The sequence below is a fragment of the Notechis scutatus genome, chromosome Z (assembly GCF_049901735.1).
Source record: "Notechis scutatus isolate UNSWTSFEM ecotype Mainland chromosome Z, rNotScu1.2, whole genome shotgun sequence".
Taxonomy (NCBI): Eukaryota; Metazoa; Chordata; class Lepidosauria; order Squamata; family Elapidae; genus Notechis; species Notechis scutatus.
The window spans coordinates 76,283,296-76,306,663 of NC_142025.1; the positions used below are offsets into that span (position 1 = coordinate 76,283,296).

At 33.6% G+C, this 23,368-nt stretch overlaps 1 protein-coding gene across 5 annotated transcripts in view; it reads right to left on the reverse strand.

Annotated features, from left to right (window-relative positions):
- Window positions 1-2,255: 2,255 nt before the first annotated feature.
- The window catches only part of IGFBP3 (insulin like growth factor binding protein 3), a 32,898-nt gene continuing 11,785 nt past the window's right edge, over window positions 2,256-23,368 (reverse strand). Inside the window, exons 2-5 of one of the 5 annotated variants that reach the window (XR_015745915.1) lie at window positions 23,057-23,277; window positions 17,686-17,805; window positions 12,281-12,362; window positions 2,256-3,220 (exon numbers count right to left, since the gene is read on the reverse strand). Coding sequence is in view for 2 of the 5 variants with exons in the window: in XM_026681262.2 (XP_026537047.1) it covers window positions 3,095-3,220; window positions 17,686-17,805; window positions 23,057-23,277 (467 nt within the window). In the remaining 3 variants the exon portion in view is untranslated. Of the gene's footprint in view, window positions 3,221-12,280; window positions 12,427-17,685; window positions 17,806-23,056; window positions 23,278-23,368 lie in introns of all 5 variants that reach the window. The other 4 variants (XR_015745914.1, XR_015745913.1, XM_087946896.1 and 1 more) reach the window with 4 other exon arrangements.

Genomic DNA, 23,368 nt, shown 5'->3' on the forward strand with positions numbered 1-23,368 from the left:
GACAGTATTAGAAGTAGTAATTTATATAGCTATGTATTTATTGCTCTCCTCAATATAAATTCCAAACAGATCAGGCTTATATGTTGAATTCCTATTTTGAATTACTTAGCAGATTTATACAGCTTACATTCACCAAAAATTCCCTTTCCTTCCTCTCCTACATTTGAACAGCAGCCACATCAGCAAATCAATAAACTGTTTTGTTGCTTGCTTGGAATATTAAAACAGTGTTTCCTACTTCATCATAAGGTACTACATCTTACGTTTTCATTACCTAATTCCTATTTCACTCTGCTCCATGTTAAATGATGTGGAACTTTGAAAGGATTCATGCATTTCTAATATGGAACATTAAGCAAATTTGTGGTATTTGCTATTTATATATTTTCCAGAATTATCTAAAATGATTATCAGTAATTGGATACAATTTTGAATATTTTGTGCTTTCATGGGAAATTTCAGAATTACATTCTAAAACACAGGTATCAAATTCGATTGCATCACATGATGTATTGTGATGATTTTTTGCTTTTGCAGAGCTGGGGTGGGTGTGGCCTGTGCGTGACGCATCCAGCCCGGTGCTGCCAGTTTGACACTCCTGTTCTAAAACATTAATTCCTTCTTCACTAAGAGCACCAATGAAGTCCAGAAAAACAACAGTAAATTTTTTATATAATACTCAGTTTTCTGCATGCCAAAAATAGTTGATTCCACATATTTTACTGAATTGTCCCCCATGCTAATTATGTCTAGCAACTAGAACTTACATTTTTGATAGAATGTGAGTCTAACCCCGGTTATATTGTTAAAGAATTTGGAATAAGTTCCAAAATATTTCAATTTAATTTAATTGGATATTTGCATGTAATTAGATAAATAGTCCAATTTAATTTAACTGTAATTCAAAGTAAATTGAAAATTAAACAATTCAATTCCTGATTATTTTTATTGCTAAATGGATTAACTGCTGTCTCATACAGTAATCTCATTAATGTACAAGTCAAAACCAGAAATATCGTCACAAGATTTTATAGTTTCTATGAATTTTAAGAGAGAGCTTTGACAGTGTTTGCTTAGTATTTCTTTTAAAAACTAACTAAAGACTAATAAATACAGATAAACACATAATCCTTTCCCAGGTAAATTTTCAGTATCTTACACGAAATTGTCTTTATTTTCATCCATTTACTTAGGATAGGATATCAAGAATTTTGGATCCATTTAATATGCATACCTGAAACAAGGAACAAATATGAAAACCTTTAAAAAGGCTGTTCAGATATCTGCTTAAACAAAGACAACAGAATATTATGCCACCTTAAAAATTGACAAATTTATTATACCATAAACTTTTGTAGATCAGATGTCACTTTGAAAGGCATTTTCATGTCCAATAATTCTATGACTAAACTCTATTTAAGGATCTAGTAACGTACTTGGTATGTATTTGTTATAATCAAATCCTTGTCTCCTTATCTACTATTTCTAATTTTACCTGATGGTTACTCAATTGATTTAATCAATATTTGGAAACCGATTCAGACTAGTCTCAAGAAATGTAATTTTGAGATAGCAGTTTCCCAATATCTCAGGAGCTGCCACAAAAGAAGAGGGGGTCAACCTACTTTCCAAAGCACCAGAAGGCAAGACAAGAAACAATGGAAGGAAAGAAATCAAGGTGAGAAACAACCTAGAACTATGGAGATATTTTGTAATAGTGGGAACAATTAACTAGTGGAATGCTTGCATTCAGAAGTTGTGGGTGTTCCATCACTGGAGGCTTTTAAGAGGAAACTGGACAGCCATTTATCTGGAATGGTTTGCGGCAGGGGTGTCAAACACGTGATGACATGTTGTCACATGACATATTGCAACTTTCCCCCCTTCACTAAAATGAGGTTGGGCGTGGCCAGCATGTGATACTTTCGGCCTATGGCTGCAAGTTTGATACCCCTGGTAGGGTTTTCTGCTTGAGCAGGTGGGTTGGACTAGAAGACCCTCAAGGTCTCTTCCAACTCTGTTAGTCTGTTATTTTGTTATTCAGTATTGGACAACGATTCATGAGTAATGCTAATTAAAATTTAATGAGCATTGCACTTTTAACTACTGAAAAGTATTGCTTTTTTCTGTATCTAGAATTTTAAAAATATTGATTGAATCACAAACAGTGGATGATCCACTTTTAAATTGTCTGTTTAACATGCATTGACCTTGGTAAGTCTCTGGGAAAGATAATTTAGAAGCATACACTATAATGATTGGGTAACATTTGATGTTGATGTTACATTTAAATAGTTTATTAAAAAATTATATTAAATACAGACTAACAGAATAGTCATAATACAGTATATTTAACAGGAAAAATAACCAAATAGAAACATGTGTCTTTTAAAAGTTCTTTGAGCTTTTTCTTTTAATAAAACATGTTTTACCCGTGAAATAAAATTTTTGTAAGACCTGTATAAAAACAAAACAGCTTAGTTTAAACCCTTGAGTTTGATTCAGCCCAAGATAAGCACTTTTAATAGTAAAATCCTACACATTTATCAACTATAAGTTCCCAATGAATTTAATGGGGCTCTTTCTTAAGCTTAAAGATTGAAACTTAAGTTTCTTTTATTTAAAGGGAAGATGTTTAAACATATAAGCAAAAGTGCTTAGCTTGGGTTGTGTCATACATGTATCTTCACAATAATTAAGTCTACAAATTCTTCAAAATAAAAACATAATTATCTTTCGGGATCAAATTGGTCACAGGCCATTATTTAAAAAACAAAAAACAAAGTGAGTGGATGCTCCCTGAATCCATCCTGAAGTGCCTTTTTTTTCCTCTTTTCTTATTCATTCTGGGGATCAATAGTGCAGATTTATCTGGGATTTCAGAGCTCCCAATATAAATCTATGGAAAGCAGAAAGTGAATCAGTGGCAGGATGCAGCTGCAGAATCCAGAGTTATTGACTCTCCCCAATATAGACAGGGGCCCAAACTCAGAATCCCAAGTCCAACGCATTCCACGCTGTAGCCCAGTCACTCCAAGGCCTCTGGCTGGTAAAGATGCCATATATAGACTCCATGGAAGTTGGTGGCCTCTTCTTATTTGTTTTCTAAATTGTAACAATGGACTTCCCCTTTTCCTTTCCCATCATATCCAGGGAGTGGCTGCCCATATTTATCCACACACCAGCAATAGCCTCTCTTCCGGCCTCTGGATGGACGACACTATAAAACAGAGAGGAAAAGAGTTACATTTTATTGATATAAAACAAAACAAAACAAAATCTAAATATGCTTAATACTTTTAGGCTAGGCCCTAACTAAAGATAGTGGTATTTTCCTTAAGGGAAATCACAGCAGATATTAATTAATTTTATTAAACATTTCAAATTAATATTAAAACTATCCCAAGCACTTGAAGAAAGAAGGATATGTTTCTTAGTGATTTGGGTAAAATGAATTACCCAAAATTTATCTGACAAATATCAGCTTTTTCTAGTTCAAACTGAACTAGAACCACAAGAAAAATTGCAAAGCCTACCCACACCTGCTGGTATCAGAAAAATATTTATGTGCCTGATGTTATAATTACATTATTTTTAAAATAATCTGTTCATTCTTAAAAATTTCTAGCAAAATTTATTTGAAAAACTAGTTGTGCAATCTACTGGATCATTGGGGTCTTAACACAAATTTTCTCAAAACAACACAAAACCAAAAACCAAAATCTGGTACTTTAAAATACCTTCCAGATAATATAGTGCATATTAATATATATGAAGAAAATTTAAGTAAGATTATATTGATGAACTGGCTAAACTTGTCTTATTTAACATTAGAACTTCCTAGTGCTGCTGATGATAAGCAGTATGTTTAAACTCATGTACTGGATCCAATGAATCCAATACAAAATTTACCAATTTTGAGAAGTGTTATTTTTATCATATTTTCAAAGAATTAGAGCAAACATTTATCTTGTCATGAGAATAAATGGTATTTTGATGACCTTCTCAAAAAATTTGAGAAAAAAACATTACCTATCCAAATTGCTATTAAGGTTCTAGTTATCAAAACAAAATAACTATTCTTAGTGGCAGATTGAAGAGCTTCTCTGAAGTGTCAGTCCACAGTAAGCTATTTTTGGGACCCAAGTAGGTTTCCTGGATCCTAAAGAATTCTCTGGCTGCAAGGAGAATCCAAGAAATCAAGTAACAGGTTCTTCAGATAGCTGGTGCTTGCAAGATAGTTGCAAAACGAAGATTTGGAGCTGGGAAGCAGGGGTTCAACAGCTCCATGTTTTGTTTTGTTTTAAATAAGGGATTAAAACTTGTATTTTGAAGAACCTATGTCTATGATATTTCAAGCTGTTTTTTTCCTTTTAGCCTCCCATTGGTACATTGCTTTGTTTTTACTTAGTTCTATGTCAATTGGTTTAGATCAATGAATGTAATTGGAAGAGCTCTTTCTGATGGCTCCTCTTTCTTTTACTAATAAATCATAATTATAATTATCTGCCACTAGAGTGTGTTATTCAACATGATGAAAGAAAAGAACTAGAGTATATTCTCAGAGATGGAACTTTTATTTTAAAAAATCATTACAAACCTTAGAAGTCAAGTTTGAGAAAACTGAAAAATTCTTGGATAATAAATTGGATATCATCTGTGTGGAAGATACATCCTAACTCTACCCTATTTACATATTGGTCCTTTTAATCTGGTGGGTGTTTTTTTTGTTAATTTTCATCTTTTAATTTTTAATCCTTATGTTTTTAACATACTAATTATTTTATACTGTTTTATGATGTAAACCACCCAGTCGCTCCACAATGGGTGGTGTATAAATTAAATAAACACAAACAAATAATAAAATGAAAATTAAAAATGAGGAAGGACAATCAATAAATATTAAGTGATTTTCTGGTCTATTGAAAGAAAAATACAGGAACAAGTTTTTTGTAATCATTTTGATTTAAGATTAAAAGCTGAAAACCTAACTACCTTGAAATAAATCTCTATATGAAATTTCAGAAAAAGAAAAGAACATTTTGTTTTTACTAGATGTACATTAAGCAGTGTTTTCACTAGATCAAATGAGAAGATGTGACTTTGAACTTTCAGAGGTTGAAGTTTGCACTATATCTCATTCAAAGGAATTGACTTCTATACCACAAATGTACAAGATTTTGATCAAGGTTTAATAGAACCTTAACAATAGGGACTACATGACGAGCAACAACCTGGAGACTGTGAATGAAGGCCAGGAGGAAATAGAAAAGTAGGAGACATATTGGAAAGAGAAGATATACAATTGAAGTGGCATGCCTATTGAAGTGGCATGCCTATTTAACTATTTATGTTATATGAAGATTTTAATAATTGAATTTTTTTTGGATGTGCTGTTCTGAAGATTGGGTACAACAGTGGTGGGATTCAAATATTTTTACTACTGGTTCTGTGGGTGTGGCTTGGTGGGTGTGGCTTGGTGGGTGTGGCAGAGGAAGAATACTGAAAAAAACCCATTCCCTCCCCACTCCAGGGAGAAGATTACTGCAAAATCCTCCCTCCCCACCCCAATAACCTGCTTTCCAGCCCCGTTCTCCTGTGCAGGGCAACAAAAAAGGCCTTGAGGGACTTGAGAGGCAGAGAAGAGGGTGGGGCCAGTCAGAGGTGGTATTCCAAACTACTCAAAATTTCCACTACCGGTTCTCCAAACTACTCAAAATTTCTGCTACTGGTTCTCCAGAACTGGTCAGAACCTGCTGAATACACCTCTGGGATACAATAAGATGGTGCCCAAATTTTTTTCAATTGGATTATGCTGAATAAATGATTTTGATTATATGTATTAGTAACAGTTATTTTATAGTTAAGATGTAGGTATATTTGAATTGATAGTTTGTCAAAATTAATCAAATTAGAATGGGGCATGGTACTAACTTTGATTATTGGGAAATGTGAGTTTAAGGACTAAGGCATTTTAAAAACAATTTCAATACAAAACAATGAGTACAGATTAATGTATAATTGAGATTAGGAAACTTGTTATAATGGATGAATATGATGGAGGAGATGTGGAGATTTTCTTTTTTTCATGATTATATTAATCATTAGTCATTAATGTAATTAATGAAAAATTAGTGACAAAAGATTTGGAAAAATGAATTAATGGAGATGTTAAAATATTTTGATTATTTTAGCATTTTGCTTAGGTTTATTTTTAAACTAAGAGATTATTTTTATAATTTTTTATAAATGATGAATAATTATTTTTGTACCAATGTTTAAATGACCACATTCATTTAAGATTGCAGAAATATTGTATATTATTAAATATCGTTATTAGAGTTAGAAACTGACTATGTTATGTTTAATTTAGAGAAACAGAATGCCTGATTATTCATTTTTATCTGTACTGAGAAAAGTCAAAAGTCTTTTTTTTTTGCTTATCTCTTGCCTTCTTTCACCTCCTTTTCATTTTTTAACCTTTTGCCCTTTTCAAAATGGTTCAAAAATAATTATTCATCATTCACAAAAATTATAAAAAATAATCTCTTAGTTTAAAAACAAACCTTTCCCCTTTTTCTTGTTACTTTTTAAAATTTAATAAAGTTTTTTTTAAAGAAAACTATTCTTATTCACCCCCCAAAATTCTAAATCATGTGAAGTAACACTACACACCACAGCTGTCTTACCATTATAGAGCCTCATCACCCTTTTAATGGATACATGGGAATCTCATAGAAATCATGCAATTATTTGGGAAAGAAAGGAAGTTGCCTCTTGATAGGCCTTAAAGAGAACACATGCCTGCGCAAGCATCTTTGGTTACACTGACAACTCCACTTGCATCTGTTTGTCACAGGAATTTCAGACTTGTAGTTGACATTTATATAATAGATATATAATCTCTTGCAACAGAGTTATCACTTGAACAACTGCTAGGTATACTAGAAATCTGTATAAGCCTGCTGCATGCAGTTGTCAATAGATGATATTCAGTGAAATCAAATTCCTTTAATATAATTTATGCAATGGTTATGACTCAGAAAAAAACAATAAATGGCAATGGCATTTTAAAAATTATCTTATTCATGTTAAATATTACAAATTAAGATTACCTATATCTTTCTCTACAGAAATAAAAATCTGTCTGTTCAACAGACTCTCAAGTTATATTCCAAATTAACCATCTAATTAACACAGCTCACCAATGATGTTTTAACTATAGATAGGCTTAGTTATACAACGCTCAGTATAAACTATTGAGATTTTGGCAAAGTCATCTTAATTCACAATTTTCATCTAATTATGTACTGGAGAAACTCTTAAAAAAATCAGAAAGTTGGCTTGAAAAATCTCTCCTTGAAAAGGAGATTATTTTAAAAAGAATTACATAAAAGCGAAGTTTAATAATTGTAAAAGAGTAAGTCTACAATAAATATCTGCTGTATTGGAAAGCATTGATACTGATTCAAAAACCCATACATAACTATCATGCATACATACTCTTATAGAATCAAAATTATCCAGAATACCAGAATATATTTATAAGTGACATTGTAAAATAATGTTAAAATTAAAAAAGATTAAAGATTCTCCAACATACCATAGTGAGCTTTTTGATGTCCCATTCTTCACTGATAATGGATCAACTTGGCTATTATTAATACTAGCAGATAAAATAGAAATAATTTTTGCTGTCATGTAACAACTTACTACTGCTAGATCAGTTGACAGGAAGAAAATAGATAGGAATACTATTCTGATTCTTCTTCTAATTAGGATACAATTCACTTAGGGAACTTGAATGTCTATTAGAAATTAATATGGAGACCATTTCTTCTCTCCCCAAAAATAAAGGTGAAAGTCTTTCTTTACCTCATTTCTAATATATGTCTACTGTGGCTGAAAACAGTCAGTTTTTAAAAATAGAAATTCAATAAACTTGCTGAAGAAACCTCTAAACAAAACTAAAATTGATGATGAAATATGAAGAGGAGATCTTTTCTAGAACCATAAATTTGGTTGCAAAATTTAAAATAGTTTCCTCAGGGGTAAGGATGTGAAATTTTAAAAAAATAGAATAAAAATGTTAAAATGTTGCTGTAATGACTTTATGTCACATTTTTATTAAAACAACAGATTATGGAACAAAGGAGGGCAATGCAAGAAATGTTGTCATAATATCTATCACTGTGACAGGTACACATTCCCAATGTTTTGGACTGCTATAGGAAATGTTGCTGTTGAAATAGCAATGAATGTTTCAAATTAGCTATTTTTTCTTAAAATATATCTGCAATCTCACTGCTAGGTTATCTTACCTTAATGATAGGGTAATGGTAACTTAACAGTAAAATTGCAGAAAGATTTTACCTTACTGGTAAGGTTGTCATCCTACACAGCAATTGCCCTATAACAAAAACAAATGCATAGTTAAATAGGAAAATATATGGACAATTTTTCCTACTGTAAATGAAGGGCAGGGAGATTGAGAACACACAAATTAATGGATTCTGAATGAGATCTTTTTAGAGAAATCAAAATGAAAGATTTAGAGAAAACTAAAGATAACAAAGCACAATCTATCCTAAAACAATGCCTTGCACACAGCAATCTTCAAAAGATCTGTTAACTTTATTCATATTACTGTATGGCATTTCATAAACAAAGAATAAAATAAGCAGGAAAAGTCAGCTGGAATATGTAGAAAACAGAAAATTCCCATTAAGGCAAATATATGAAACAACTCAATTCAAGAAAAAAATGTTGAGAACAAATGTCAAATTACCAACCAATCCCTAAGGTCTTTGCTTAGATTGATTCAAAATAATTACAAATATGATAATCATACTAACAACTTATTTAAAAAACTGTATTACTTCTGTTAAATCTGTTAAACTGTTAAACCAGTTCTAAAATGCCTTCTTTTTAGCAGGATTTTTCAACATACTTGCAAAAATAAATAAACAATCCAGTCCAGAAGCAAGGGATCTTTTTTTCAGCCCAAAGTCTCAATTCCCCCTTGTGGTTACCTCCTAAGGGCAAGTCAGTATCATCCATTCAGAACTTCAGCCTCAGCTATTTACTTAATATCTTATCTAAGGTACAGCTTTGTGTAGATCAAACTTCCTGCTCCTTTAATATATTATAAACTATCCACTTACGACCTTTAGTTCAGATTTTATAAATCTTTCATCTGACTCAAGCCTTGTATCTTCAATTTCCTCAAACTAATATTTTTCCATATTAATTTCTCAAATATATTCATCAATCCCATGTTTTTTGTTATAATTTCAACTTCTCTTCAACTCTTTTTCTTTCTAGGAAATATATGGTACTTTAGTTTTCAAATCTTAATCTTACTCAAAATCTTTTGCCCCATTTAGGAAACATATCCATATAGATGTATATAGAGAAAAAAGGAAATTATTTTCCTCTGTCTTTTTGAAAAAATCAATGCCAAAAGAAATGAAATGGCAAGTGAAGCTTCAATAGGAAAGAAACAGTAAAAAACAGTAAAAAGCTAAGAGAAAAATACTTGATTTACACAGCTCCTTCTTTCCCATTTCCTTGCTATTGCCAAGAAACCTATAAAGGTCAATGTAGCCATCAGGATTTGAGCTCAACTAAGATACAAATTTATCTTTTTCACGTTTATCCCAAAAATCTAAATGTACACTGGGTCAATGGTTACTAATGCTGACTAGTTTATCATTCTCAATTCTCACAAGTCAATTATTGGTATTCAATTATTCAAAGTTTTTTTCCCCATCAAACTTTCTTCTGTTACTTTCAATCTTTTCTAAATGTTGGATTTGGATTTGTATAAATTTGAAACTCATTTTAATGCAGTCACTTATTATACCATTATTTCCTGGATTCAATATAAATTCCTAGTCCTAGGTGCTATTAATCTACTTTTCTAGTTTGTGCGTTTTAGCTACAAACTGTCAACTGAAACAGGGCTCACATGATCTAATGTATAAAATAACTTTATAATTTATAAATTCCTTTTTAATTTTTTTAAAAAAACTTTATTAAATACAAAAAATTAAAATATACAAATACAAAGGTTAAAAAATACAAAAATGTACAAATAAACATCACGACAAATTCTATAGTGCAACCAATCATGTTTCCCTTTACTACAGTTTGATAGTGATTTAAATATTCCATCTAGATTATTAAGTGACATTTAATTTCTATCCCTTGTAAAATACCTATGTTAATAATATATATTACATATTAATCTATTCTTACTCCTGGATTACAACTATATAATTTTATAAATAAATCATATATTTAGCTTAATCAAAACGAGAGAGGAATAAAAGCTTGTACTCTATGATTTCCTATCCTTTAACCTATATATGGTAGTATATTTCTTAAAATCCTTATTTCTTTTTATTTTATATATTGTGCGCCAAAATGGAAAGGCTTACATTTAAATTAAAAGAGAAAGATGATATGGAATATTATCGGATCTGGGATAAATGGTACGAGTAGGCAGATAGTAAAGAAAAACTATGTAAAGAAAAACAATGTATAAATTCCAATCTAGCCTGGAAGGACCAGAGGAGTGAGTGGGGACTCAAAGAATAGTACGGGATCTGAGCTCTTAGCAAACCAAATTTTTATTATGGTTCACAGTCTAGCATCTAAGCTCTTGTTGTACTTTAAAACCCTGTAGTCTAGAAAGAATTATATTTCTATTTCAATTATGAACATATCAAATTTTTAATTAAATGAATCCATAAGGCAGAGGAAATATCTATGCTAAACGTAAGTGCATAAAGAACAAAAATCGACTAAGTCTGAAATGCACCAAGATGGGACACTGGGTCAAAGATGCACAGAAATTGGGGAAACAGCAGGGAAAGACAGTCCTTTCCTTACTGGCTTCTTTCGAGAATATTCCATTGTCAGAAAACTGTAGATCAAGTATAAATACGAATATTGCAGATCACAATGCATAAGTGAAATATCTTTCTCAACATATTAAAGCAGTCCCATTTCCCAGAAAGTTTGATATCCCTGCATCAAAGGCAACTATCTATACAGATAGTCCTCAATTTATTTAATTCATTTAATAATTTTTCAAAGTTATGATACCCTAAAAAACAAGTAATTTACCACCTGTTCTGGCACTTATGACTGTTACACCACCCCTGCAGTCACATGATTACAATTCAGATGTTTGGCAACCAGGTTGTATTTACAATTAGCCCCAACATCCTGAATCAGGTTATCACAATTGGTGACCTTTCCAGCTGGTTTCTGATAGCTGAATTTGCTTAATGACTGCATGAATTGCTTAACTACTATAGTAAAAATGGTCATAAAATTAGGTCTGGTCTCATGGTGACTCCCTTTATAACCACCACCAATGTAACAAAAAATCCAGTCTCAATTGTAGTTTTAAGTTGAAGACTAGCTGTATTTTTGCTAAGATAGCCATCAAAGGAAAGGAGTGGAGTATTCAGAGACACACAAAAAGGAACTAGTAAGCTGAACAATTTTACTGAGCTTTCTGAAGGGTATAACAGCTCTGCTTGTGTCATACCCTTTGCAAATTTCTGCCAAATGCTTCACACAGCACTAGGCATAGTGCTATGCTTCTCCACTTATCTGGAGAAGCATGGATCCCAATCCCTGTTTGAAAGAAATGCCTGTCAGGGCCACATAATCATGCATAACATAGAAGAAGAGAAGATGCATATCTGGGGGACTGGCTAAGCAAAGAGTATGGAAGACTGTACAACATTGTTCTTCATCTGACGAAGACAGACCTCCAGGGACTCAAGAGTGTCGACAATTCTTATGAACTATTCAGTGTAACCATTTAAACACTCAGTTGTTTTGGAGCACAGCTGTGGGGATTTCAATATCCCTCTTTTTGTGGAATGTATTTGATGCTTACACCAATATGGAGTGCAGCAACAGCTGCTACATGATGTCTCCATCTGAAGTTACTGCAAATGATAGCTATGGCAGCAATGATTTCAAGAAACATTTTACTATTGTTCCAGGGAACTGTACCAGGGAACAGTTCCAAGTGGTAGAAATTACATTTATTACATATAATTCATTGTGTCTTTACTATGGTAACAATCTGACAATATGATTAGGAGTAGTCTCTTCTGAAGGTTTCTGATTAAAGGATCAGAAAGAGTTTTCAGCAAACGATGATTCAGTTTTACAATGTAAGGATTCAAAAAACTGTTACTAATATTTAACACATAACTCCAATGAAAATCACATAACTTTCCCTCTTTATTACCTGAGTTTTGTGGCAAGCTGTCAGCCTCCATGATTGAAAGAATATAAATGTCATTAAAATTCAAAATTGGTAAGCTTCATACCTATGGACTCCAATGAGAAATAGAATAACTGGCACACAGTATTCAAAGTCTCAATATTTGGATTCTAAAAAAAGCAAAAGCCTTTCATTGTAATAATCAGAAACCATTCACTATAAGCATAAAAACAAGGAATGCTCAACTTAAAACTTTTTAAATCCCAAATGAAAGTTTTGAAAAGCTAGTCTGTTTCTCTGTCTCTCAATTGCTACCATCCCGCTCATTTTTCATAAATTAGCATACTTATTTCTGTATTTTACACATTGAAGTAGCTTCCCAAATTCTGTAAAAAGTATCAAAAAGATATGACTAATTATCCAATTATCTTTGTCAGCTTTTTGGCCATGGAATCTGGGATATTTTTGAGCAACTTTCTACATTTCATTGGAAGACACAATTAATACTAACTGCTAATATTCCACCCTCCTGCTGAATGGAATCACAATTCTTGGGAAGTTAACTTGCACTTGCACTTCAAAGAGCAGAGAAAATATTATCTGTTCTACATACAAAGGGTGATTAATAAAGATCTCAGTGAATATCAATTGGAATATTATTATTCAGGAAAGAGGTATGCATAACTATGTTCTAATTATCTATGTTCTGTGGAATTACAACTCCCACTCTATTGAAGATTGATCAACCTTAATGGAAGTTTTTATTCAGTAATATTTGAAGGATCACACATTACCAAACATCCTTCTCCCTCCCTTCTTCTCTCCAACTGGCCTGAAGTGCCTGAACAAGTCTCTGAAATTTTCTTGGCAAGATTGTTCAGAAATGGTTCGCCATCTTCTTCAGGACTAAGAGAAACTTACTAATGAAAATTAACCAGGTGGAACTAGAATTCATGATCTCCTGATTTCTAGCCTAAGTTTAGTGTCTCTCCCACCCTCTCCCTCTCCCTCTCCCTCTCTCTCTACAGACTGATCAAAGAATTATTAATTTTCAAGTTTGGAAAACAGAAAAAAATATATTGTCAATAAAATTGTCTTTGTTAAGAGCTGGAATTTAAGATGAAATTTTGTAAGTCAGAAAACTCTTCTATAAAATATTAAAAATGACTATAATGCTAGAATAGCAACTTTAGATATGAATTGAAGAAAATCCTCAATTGTCTAAATCAGGGGTGTCTCAAGCCTGTGGGCTGCATCCAGCCCACAATGTGGCTGGATCCAGCCTACGGGGCTGCCCTTGAGACAGCTAAGGACCGGCACCCAGCACCTAAGTTCCGACCCAGCCTGACCAGGCGCTAATCTATAACTTGATGGCCACCATCCGGGTGGAATGTGGTCAGCCATAGGGCTGTTCCACAAGGAACAGCCCCTGGAGCCAGCAAGGAACAGCCCCGCCACCTCAGCTCCACTCCCTGGGCTCTCACAGCTTCTTGTGCAGACGCCTGGAGAGTGAGGCTGAGGTGGCGGGAGCAGCCCGTAGCTGGCTCCAGGACTGTCCTGCACGATCTAATGATCACTGTGTTTCAGGTTGGATGGCTGCCATCGAGTTATAAAGCTGTGCCCATCACTGCCTCCATGTCCTGCTCTCTGGCCCAGCCTTGCAGCCCCTGTGGCTTTTCTTTCACTGCAACAACCCCCATCCTGCCCCATGTGGGAAAGCCATAGCTGTGGTAAGCACAGTCACCGGCAGCACTGCCAATGTCTCCCTGCTCCTTGTCCCTTCCTGAGTGCAGAGGGAACAAGATGGGAATGAGAGGGAGGGAGGGAGGGAGGAAAGAAGGAAGGAAGGAGAAAGAAAGCAAAGTTTTTCTGGAGGGGAGGCAGCAAAAGAAGCAGCAATCCTTGGTTAGGAAGCAGGCAAAGACAGAAAGTAAACCTCAATCCCCAGAAACCAAAGAAAGGAATAAAAAGGGGAGCTGAAAACTAAATCACTGAGCTGACATTGCTCCAGCTGGTAGTTGATCTCTCCCACTCTGGCTTCCCTACTCAATTGCTCACCTCCTTTAGTTCCAAACCTCTGGTGGGGCTCCAGCAATGATCAGTGCCAAGCCAACCAGTCTCTCTAGAAGCAGCCACATGGGGAAGGAGGAGGTTGGGGGGAGTTCTCCCTGGGTTTTTAAAGTTGCAAAATTTTTCTTCATCTTTTTCCTCACTTTGCAGTGAGGCTCTCCGGCTCTGGGAGTGTCATTTCTGGGCTGGAGGATTTTTTCTTCGGGAGAAAAAGCAGTGGGAGTGGAAGAGGTAGTGACTTGTAAGGGTTCCTTCTCTGACTTGGATTTGTCTCCCGTGGGGGGAGGGTGGTTTCTTCTCCCTTTCTCTGATTTCTTTTTTTTCTTAGAAACAAAGGAGGTGCAGGGAGGGGGGTTGGGATTGTCCCCAAAAGCAAGACCCCAAAATTAAAAGTACAGCTTTTGAAATCCTTAAAAAGTTACAAGACCGACCATGGGCCAGCGATTTCTCTTTTTCTTTTGGGGAAAAACAAGCAGCTGGTATCTGAGTGAGTATCCCCAGCTCTTTATAAGGGCCATATTTAAAAACGGGTGTGGATGTGGGGGAGGAGTTGCCTTCTCCCCCAGGAAAGGGGAGAGGGAAGAAGGAAGGAGACAGAAATGAGGAAGAGGGAGGGAGGGAAGGAAGGAGGGGTGAAGGAAGGAGATGGGAATGAGAAATAGGAAGGTAGGAAAGCTGGCCATGTCCCTCCTGGCCTCCCGAGATCAACCACAACTCTGATGCGGCCCTCAGGGAAATAGAGTTTGACGCTCCTGGTCTAAATAGTACACAGGAAAACATAAAAACGACTGCAACAGGAGACAATGGTAAACATGATGCCATAATAGTATAGCTGCTTCCAAACTATTATATAAAGATGTTATATTATATATAACATCAAGTAATATAAGCAATGAAAGAGCAGATTTTTTTTTTTAAAAAAAGAAAGCCTCTGGATTTTTCCAAATTCTCTGGAGGTTGGCTTATAACTTGATGATGACTTTCCTCTTTTTCAATTCTCCAAGCACATAAAACCCCATCTAAAAATACTGAATGCCTTACCAATAATATTCTCTAATAAAAGCAGTGGAATCAAAATGGCATGTTTGTAAAATGGCACCTAGAACTGTTTCCTGGGAAATCAATCATAAGAAGATAGATTGTCTGCTGACCAAATCTTTTAAAGGTACAATCTATGCTGTGGGGAAGAGGAGGAGGAGAGAGGAGGAAGGAGGAAGAAGAGGTTGTGATGTACAGGTCCATTTGTTTGATTTAAAAAAACAACTTTGTAGTCATACCTATGAGCTATCTGCAACTTCTGATTCAGACATCCCTCCCAAAAATTTCAAATGGATGACTGCCAAGTTTGTCAATATAATAATCCATCAAAAATAAATATAACTTCAATAATTACTACACCTCTGGGAGGTTTGATCTAGAACCTGAAAGGAAGTTCCATCTAAATTAATGTTTGGTAACATTAATTAATACATAAATCCAATTTATTTATATAATATTTGATATTATATTCTTGCTCATATATGAATGTTTATGGGCTAGGCCAACCTTTCAAGATATACTGAAACTACTCATGATTCCTAGAATCTCAGCATAAATATAGATATGTGTATTAGGGAAGCTTGTATTAGATTATAGATTGAACAGACTTAAACCTTGAAGATTCACCAAAAGGTAAGAGATAAATTCAAAATTCTCAATCTAGGAACTTCTTCTGGGGACCAGCAATACACATTTCTTCAATATAAACATTTACACTTGTTTCACCCATCTGAAAACTTTTTTTTTACTCTAGCTGTATTTCTGTTGTTTCTAGACAATTAGAAGTCAGTATTTCTATTAATTTATTATAAATTAATCAGAGTTTTTAAAAATATTCTCTATATTCCACTCTAATCTGTAGTACTTTGATCTGGTGATCAGATGAAAGAAATCCTCCACCATAATCTCTCATCCTCAGAAAGAAAAATACATAAAACAAACAAGAAAGCTCCACACCACAAAATTAGTCATCAGGGATATTTAATTCTCTAAAAAGTTATGGTTAAAGAGTTTTATGTATATGGAAGAACATTTGATCATATGAGCCTGCAAACTAAGTAGTATAACCTATCTGCTGGTTTTCAACTTCAAAGAGAATTTGGCCTGTAAGATATAAATTCTTCTCCTTAATGGAAGAATATGCAGAGAAGAATTTGCTACATTGCACTAAGTAATGGAATCACTAAAAAATGCCAGTGAAGGATTGTCATCAAAGAACTCTAGTTTAGCCCTGAACCAGGATTAGTCATGGCAGTTTTTACTTTATTTTGATTTGCATCAATTAAAAATATTTGCTTTTCAGGGTATCCTTCTGTTACCAGTAAGATCTTTCAGCAGTTTTTCTAAATATACACGTATCAGATCATAGAACTTTTTGACCTGAACATTTTTCTATTCACTTTGTGCTACTGGATATTCATTACCTTGTTTATATCTGCATATAAAAGTTTTTTTATATATAATTTTTCAACTTAATATGACAGTCAATTCAAAGAAAATTTCTGCTATTCAAAATGATACATATTGAATTAAAGACATGGAAATTCAACATCTCTAATTTAATTAATATTTGAATACATGCATAATTTTTCTAAACATTATGTTATATATAATTTATAAAATCAAATGAAAATGAATCGAGTGGCAAAATGCATTGTTTAACTGAAGGTCCTTTATCAGCATTTTTGAATCAGCTACACTGACCACTCTTAGTGTAACAATGGCAGAGATAGCTGTAATAATTCACATTTGTCAGAAAGGCCACAGCTTCAAGGGCTGATCCAGATGAAATGCCAGTATTACTATGAAATAAATGTTCCTTGCATGTCATTTTCATGAACTAGATTTTAGAAGTGATCTTCTACAGAATAAAAGGGAATGACACGTGGAGTTGCTGAAGTTGCCATCTGTAACATAACCTAACCCAATTTTTCTAGCCACTCTCAAGCAGCTATTTATAATTCAAAGCATTGATCTTGTACAGTCATATGGTGATGACAATATTCACTCTCTTTCTTTTGCTTTTTTTTCTTCAGAGCTGTTGCCTTTTTAAAATTGAAGGGCACTGGTTCAGCTGATTTGTGACTTATGTTGGAAGTTTATTCTGTCATTAAAAAGTAGCAAACAAAAACAACCAGACTTGACATGTCATTTTAGATCTAAGGAAAAAGTGCGCTAAACTATTGCTAATTTATTTTAAATTTAAAACAGCAAGAAATGAACATGAATTCTTCTTTGTTGTTGCTTACTGATGATTACACAGTAACGGATTTGCATCTGCAAGAAGAAATGGAAATACAGTAGTAAATAGTTCATCTCACCTGTTTTTTCTTATAAAATCCCTTCTTGTCACAGTTTGGAATATGCAATCCTCTTGGACTTAAAACATTCAGAATCTTCAGATTGTTTAATGTATCTTCCATCTCTCTTCGACAAGGACCCTGTCAATTGCAATTTCAATATATTTTTATAAATTAACAATTTCTTGTATGTTAGAACATAGAATAATAGACATAGAAGGGACCTTGGAGGTCTTCTAGTTTCAACTGATCCATGTTATACTATTTTATTTTATTTATTTATTTGATTTGTCAAGCACTTACAAGATAATAGGTATAAGTATAAACATAAGAATACAGGAAATAGGTACGAATAAATGGGGACAATAGGACAGGCATGGGAGGCACGATGTTGCACTTATACAGACCTCTTAGGAATGGGGTGAGGTCAATAGTGGATAGTTTGAGGTTAAAGGAGTGGGGGTTTGAGGATGTAACAACAGAGTTAGGTAGTGCATTCCAGGCATTGACCACTCTGTTGCTGAAGTTGTACTTTCTGAAATTAAGTTTGGAGCGCTTAACATTGAGTTTGTATCTGTTATATAATTACAATTAATTATACTATTATATAAGATGCAAATTTATATAAAACATTTGCTGTTTGTATATTTATATAAAATAACAAGAATCACTCAAGGAAAATTAAAAAAAATTTTTTGAACGTATCACTGTCACACAGATACATTAAGAATCTGGCTGCTTTATTTTTTAAAACCACCCATTGTTTTCTGTGCTGTAGCTGATTGCCGTAGTTTGAAAAATATCCATCTTCTGGGCTCCTCCCTTTAAATTCAGTTCTCCTGATGAAAATACTGAGTCTGAAATTAAAAGGAGATGTCACCTAACTGAGTTTCATGCTGGGACTAAACTCTGTCTCCTGGTTTCTAGACTGATGTTTTAACCTCCTCCTACTGGAAATCAAGGAAAAAGAAAAGAAAAATTTGATTCTTTGCTCCTTTTTTTCTGGATGGGAGCAATCAGCTCTTTGCAGCAAACAATGCAAAAATACTCAAAGAAGCACAGAGATTGAGTAGAAGACACTCTTGCAGGTGGCCAACCTAAGATTTTTAAAACTAATTTCCAAAAGCTTCTACTACAACTACATGTGATTTTTTGTAAAAATGTGAGTTGGGAATGAGGCTCTGGAATTGTATGAGATAGTGCAACCTGGGAGAACATAGGAACATTCACGATTGTCCTTAAATTAACTTCATGTCAAAAATCTTGTTTAGAATAATTCCTTAGTCTTCCCGGATCTTCTCATTTTTTGCATACATGAAAGGTTTTTTTTTCCTTCTCCATCCCTTTATGTGTTCTTAGTCATTGTACAGTTCTTACATTTTGGTATGTCTTGGATGAGAATAATAAACCAATTGTGTCTGATGATTTTGCCTGAAGTTATTTGGAAACATATTTGATATTGTGTCTATGCTGTGGGAACTGATGAATTATCTCATCTACTTCTTCTTCTAAAGAAGACAACCAAGAACACAGCCTGTTGATATTACTACACAATTCCAATATTAATAAAACCCTTTTGTTTAAAGAAGTTTTCATATCTTGTAAATCTAAAGACAGTTCTGTGAATTTAAAAAGCAATAAAAAATCAAGCTTGTAATGGTACTTACGGAAGGGAAGTCCTGCGTGTATTTATAATGTATAGCTCTTTGGATGCTGTTGAATCACAAGTCCTATCAAACCCAACTACCACAGCTGGAAATAAAGGATGCTAGCAATATTACCTCGGCTTACCAATATTTCCTCTAGAGGGTCCAGACTTTTGATTTTCATATGCATCTGTAAGTAAATTGCTTACTGGTTATCTTATGACTGTTCAGTTATGATGGCCTCAGAATGGGTATACTTTATGGCGCATAAAGTACATTCATCTGTCATGTCATGTTCCCGGATGACTGTATTTCAGCTACTTGGCAAATTACTAGCCTTTGTGACTGGTTGCAAATCCTGCAATCATGTGACATTTTTGGTCTCTTTTTGGCTGGTTCTGGTAAATAGTGCCCATTTGGGGGGGGGTTATTTAACAACTGTGTGATTCACTTAACAAACATCACAAAAATGTTGAGAAAAAAAAAAAAAAAGGTCCGATCACTTGGGTAGCTTGACTTATGACTGCAATATTACAACTGGATTTTGGGCCCAAACTATGGTAATATGTTGACAACTTGTATCTGCACTCATTTCAAGCTCTTATATTTTGTTGCTATTTCACAATGCTTTTAAAAGCAAATTTACTAATTTATGCAATCTGAAAATTGCAAATAGAATAGTAGTAAATTTATTGCTCTGAACATTGTTAATGACATTTACCTGAGAATTAAGTAGCAGTATTTAGATGGAAGAAAGCCAGAAGCTGTTAGGCCTATGGGCTAGATTGGGCAATTGAGGCTGTGGAAGATAGATTTGAACTCAACTTGAAGGAAATATTTTATTGCTTTTTTCCCCAGAAGCCATTAGCCAATCCTGTCACAAAAATAGGGCATTCAAATCGAACAAAAGCTAACTTTTGTATTCCTTTTTAGCCCAACTGTGAGGAAGGAAGGAAGGGTCTTATTTCCACCCAACCTGCAGAAGAAGTGGCCAAGGACAAAAATATTTTAGAAATATTTATAAATTATAATAAAATAATAATTATATTATTTAGGAAATATTTTATTTTTTTAACTGGAAACACTAAAACATTGTAAGAACAAGTGGAAGCATTTCACCAAAGCATTTGAAGTATTATTTTCTGAAACTTGAAAACAAAACACATTTTCTCCATACAGTATATGTAAATCCCTAGTAGAAACGAACATGAGAGGACTGGATTTTTCAAAAATATTACAATTTTATTTGTAAAACTACATTTGTAGCTTCCGTGGTTGAAGAAAAAAGTTGGAAATGAAATGTTTACTATCTTTTGCAAATTTATAAACCATTTTCTGACTTAAAATCTGGGATAACTTTGAAATTTCTTAAGCCTAGAAATATAAAATATTTAGTCAATTCCTGTTCTTATCTTCTCAAAAGCCAGATGCACTGAACTTCATGAAAACAGAATCCATAGCAATTTTAGATAAAACAATTTGAATAGTTTGGGTGAATCTGGCATAAAAAAATAAATATTTCTTTCCAAATCATGATGCATGATTATTTCCAGTAACCAAGTCTTTGAGAGCCTACAGTCATCCTTTGTCTAATTCTCTGTCATCTTCTTCTCTCTCCCTTATCCTAAATATGGCTGCAGTTTATATAGGGAAACTTATAAAGGTACATCACTACCAATGAAACGGAGTTCTTCTGATTTTAGAATTTGAGTACTTTCATCAGCTAAAAAGTGACTGCACTGAAATACAATTATTATATCTATTTTATTTCTGTTCACACTCTGAAAGCCAAAATCCATGGACTGCCTCTGAAAAATGAGAGACTTTTTATGACAGAATTATCAGGACAGACACTTTTTGCATTTTTGGAGACTCCAAACATTTTTATTTCTGTAGGCTTTTGGAGTAGTCTCTCCTGCAATTTTTTTTTTCTTTTCAACAACACAACACTGTGTCTAGATCAGCTATGAATGTTTTGATGCAAAGCCAAGAAATACCCAGCAATGTTTTGTGTGCCTGTTGGCATAGACATGGGGGATAAGCAGATTTCCTGCCAAGAACAGTACATGAACCACAGTATTCTATGCTCACATTTCCTACAACTCGGCTGGCCTGCAAACTTTGTTCGCACACTGCACATAAGGAACAAGAAACAGTAGCCACTTCATCCCCATGTGTTATTTTGCCCAAAGGCATTTCAGTACGGCAGAGCAATCACTAACGAAGCTAGACATGACTTTGGGAGCAGTAGACACCTTTTGACAGACAGCCAAAAGTTGATTCAGAATCTTACATTCACTATACTCATTGGAATTTGCTGCTTGGGATGCAAGCTCACAGAGTATAAGTAAGAAATTTTATATTTATTAATAATTTGTCTTGTCTATTGGGAGGAATAAAAGTGAATCAATCCATTACCCCCAGAAAAACAACCAGTTTAATCAAAGCATAGGCATGGATGAATGTACACATTCTTCTTTAAATTTTTTAATTTCTAAATGATTACTTTATTAAAAGGTTTACATCTTGTGAAATTACTAGACATTTTCTGGAACAGGAATCACAACATTTGTTTATCTAACTGTTTACTGGTCTGATTATTTTATAGAGACATTATTCACAAACTCAAGAAGAAAATATGTACTTTTAAAAGGTAAAGGAGCATAATGGCACCAGCTTGGGTATTTATGGTGGATCTCCTTTGGTGAAGCCTAGCTTCAACCACAAAAAGCCACTGATTGACTTTGGGCCAGTTCTCTTTTAGCTAACCCAATTTAACTCATAGGAGTTGTTATGGGAAAAACAGGGAAGGAGGAAACACTGCATATGCTTCTTGGAGTTTCCAAACAAAAGGCAGGATGTAACTCAAACAATAGATAATGAATAAATAAAATATTTTTTAAGGAAGTAAATCAAAAAAATTCTTTCTTTCCATCTTCTCTTAAAAAAAACTGCAATGTTTTCCCCAAACAAAAACTTTTATATTTACTAAAATGTTATTGAAGATGCTGTTTGGTGACATCTTCAAACTAAAGTTAATGTGGTATATTGTTAAGTCACCAAGATAAAAAACAACAACAGGAGACTATGAGTTCTAGTCTGCTTTGGGCATGAAAACTGGGTAATTATGGGTTAATCACCCTCTTAGCAAATCCACATGGCTGTTGTTATAGGGAAAATAAAAGAAGGAAGATATATTAGCTATGTTTGCCACCTAGAGTTATTTATAAAAACAATGAAGGTTGAGTAAAAATAAATAAATGAAATGAAATAAAATCTTTAGCTATAAATGGTGGGTAATTCCATAAGAGTAAATATTTAAATCACCTATAGAATAATCATGGAATAACAGAGTAAAATTTATAAAAAAAACTTCCAATTCCATTAAATCAGTACTCTAATAATTTTGATGGCAGCAAAAACTCAGGCTGTGTATTTTAACTTTTTTATTGTTTTAATTAATTTTTATTATTTAATTTTTATTATTTATTATTTTATTATTATTTTTATGCTTTTATTTTTTTAAACTTTGTTCATTGCCCAGACTCACTTTGTGAGATTGGTGGCTATACAAATTAAATAAATAAGTAAATTAATAAATCTGTAAAATTTATCCATTTAAAATAATGTAATGAAGACATGGATGTATATAACATTGTTAAACAGTATTTTATCCGCATAATAGTGTTAAACAAATGCTTACATATTTGTAAGCAAGTAAGTATGTAACAAACTGAAATACTTACATATTCAGTCTCCTGTTTAGATTCAGAAGAGAAATTCTGTGTGTCTGTGCTTTGTGAATCATACTTGTAGCGCTGGGTATTTTTGGCATATTCTTTCCTTATGACATCTATTTTGGTCTGATGGACATGTGACTTGGAATCTAACATCCTGTTGGTGCTGGGAACAGACTGATTTTCTGTACTACTAATATTCTGGTCTTCATCTGAATCACTGGAATTCCCTTCAAATAAAAACAAGTTTAACAAGCTGTTAGCCAATGTCAGTTTAATAAATAACTTACGAAGTGCTTTTAAATATTGAATATTATTTAT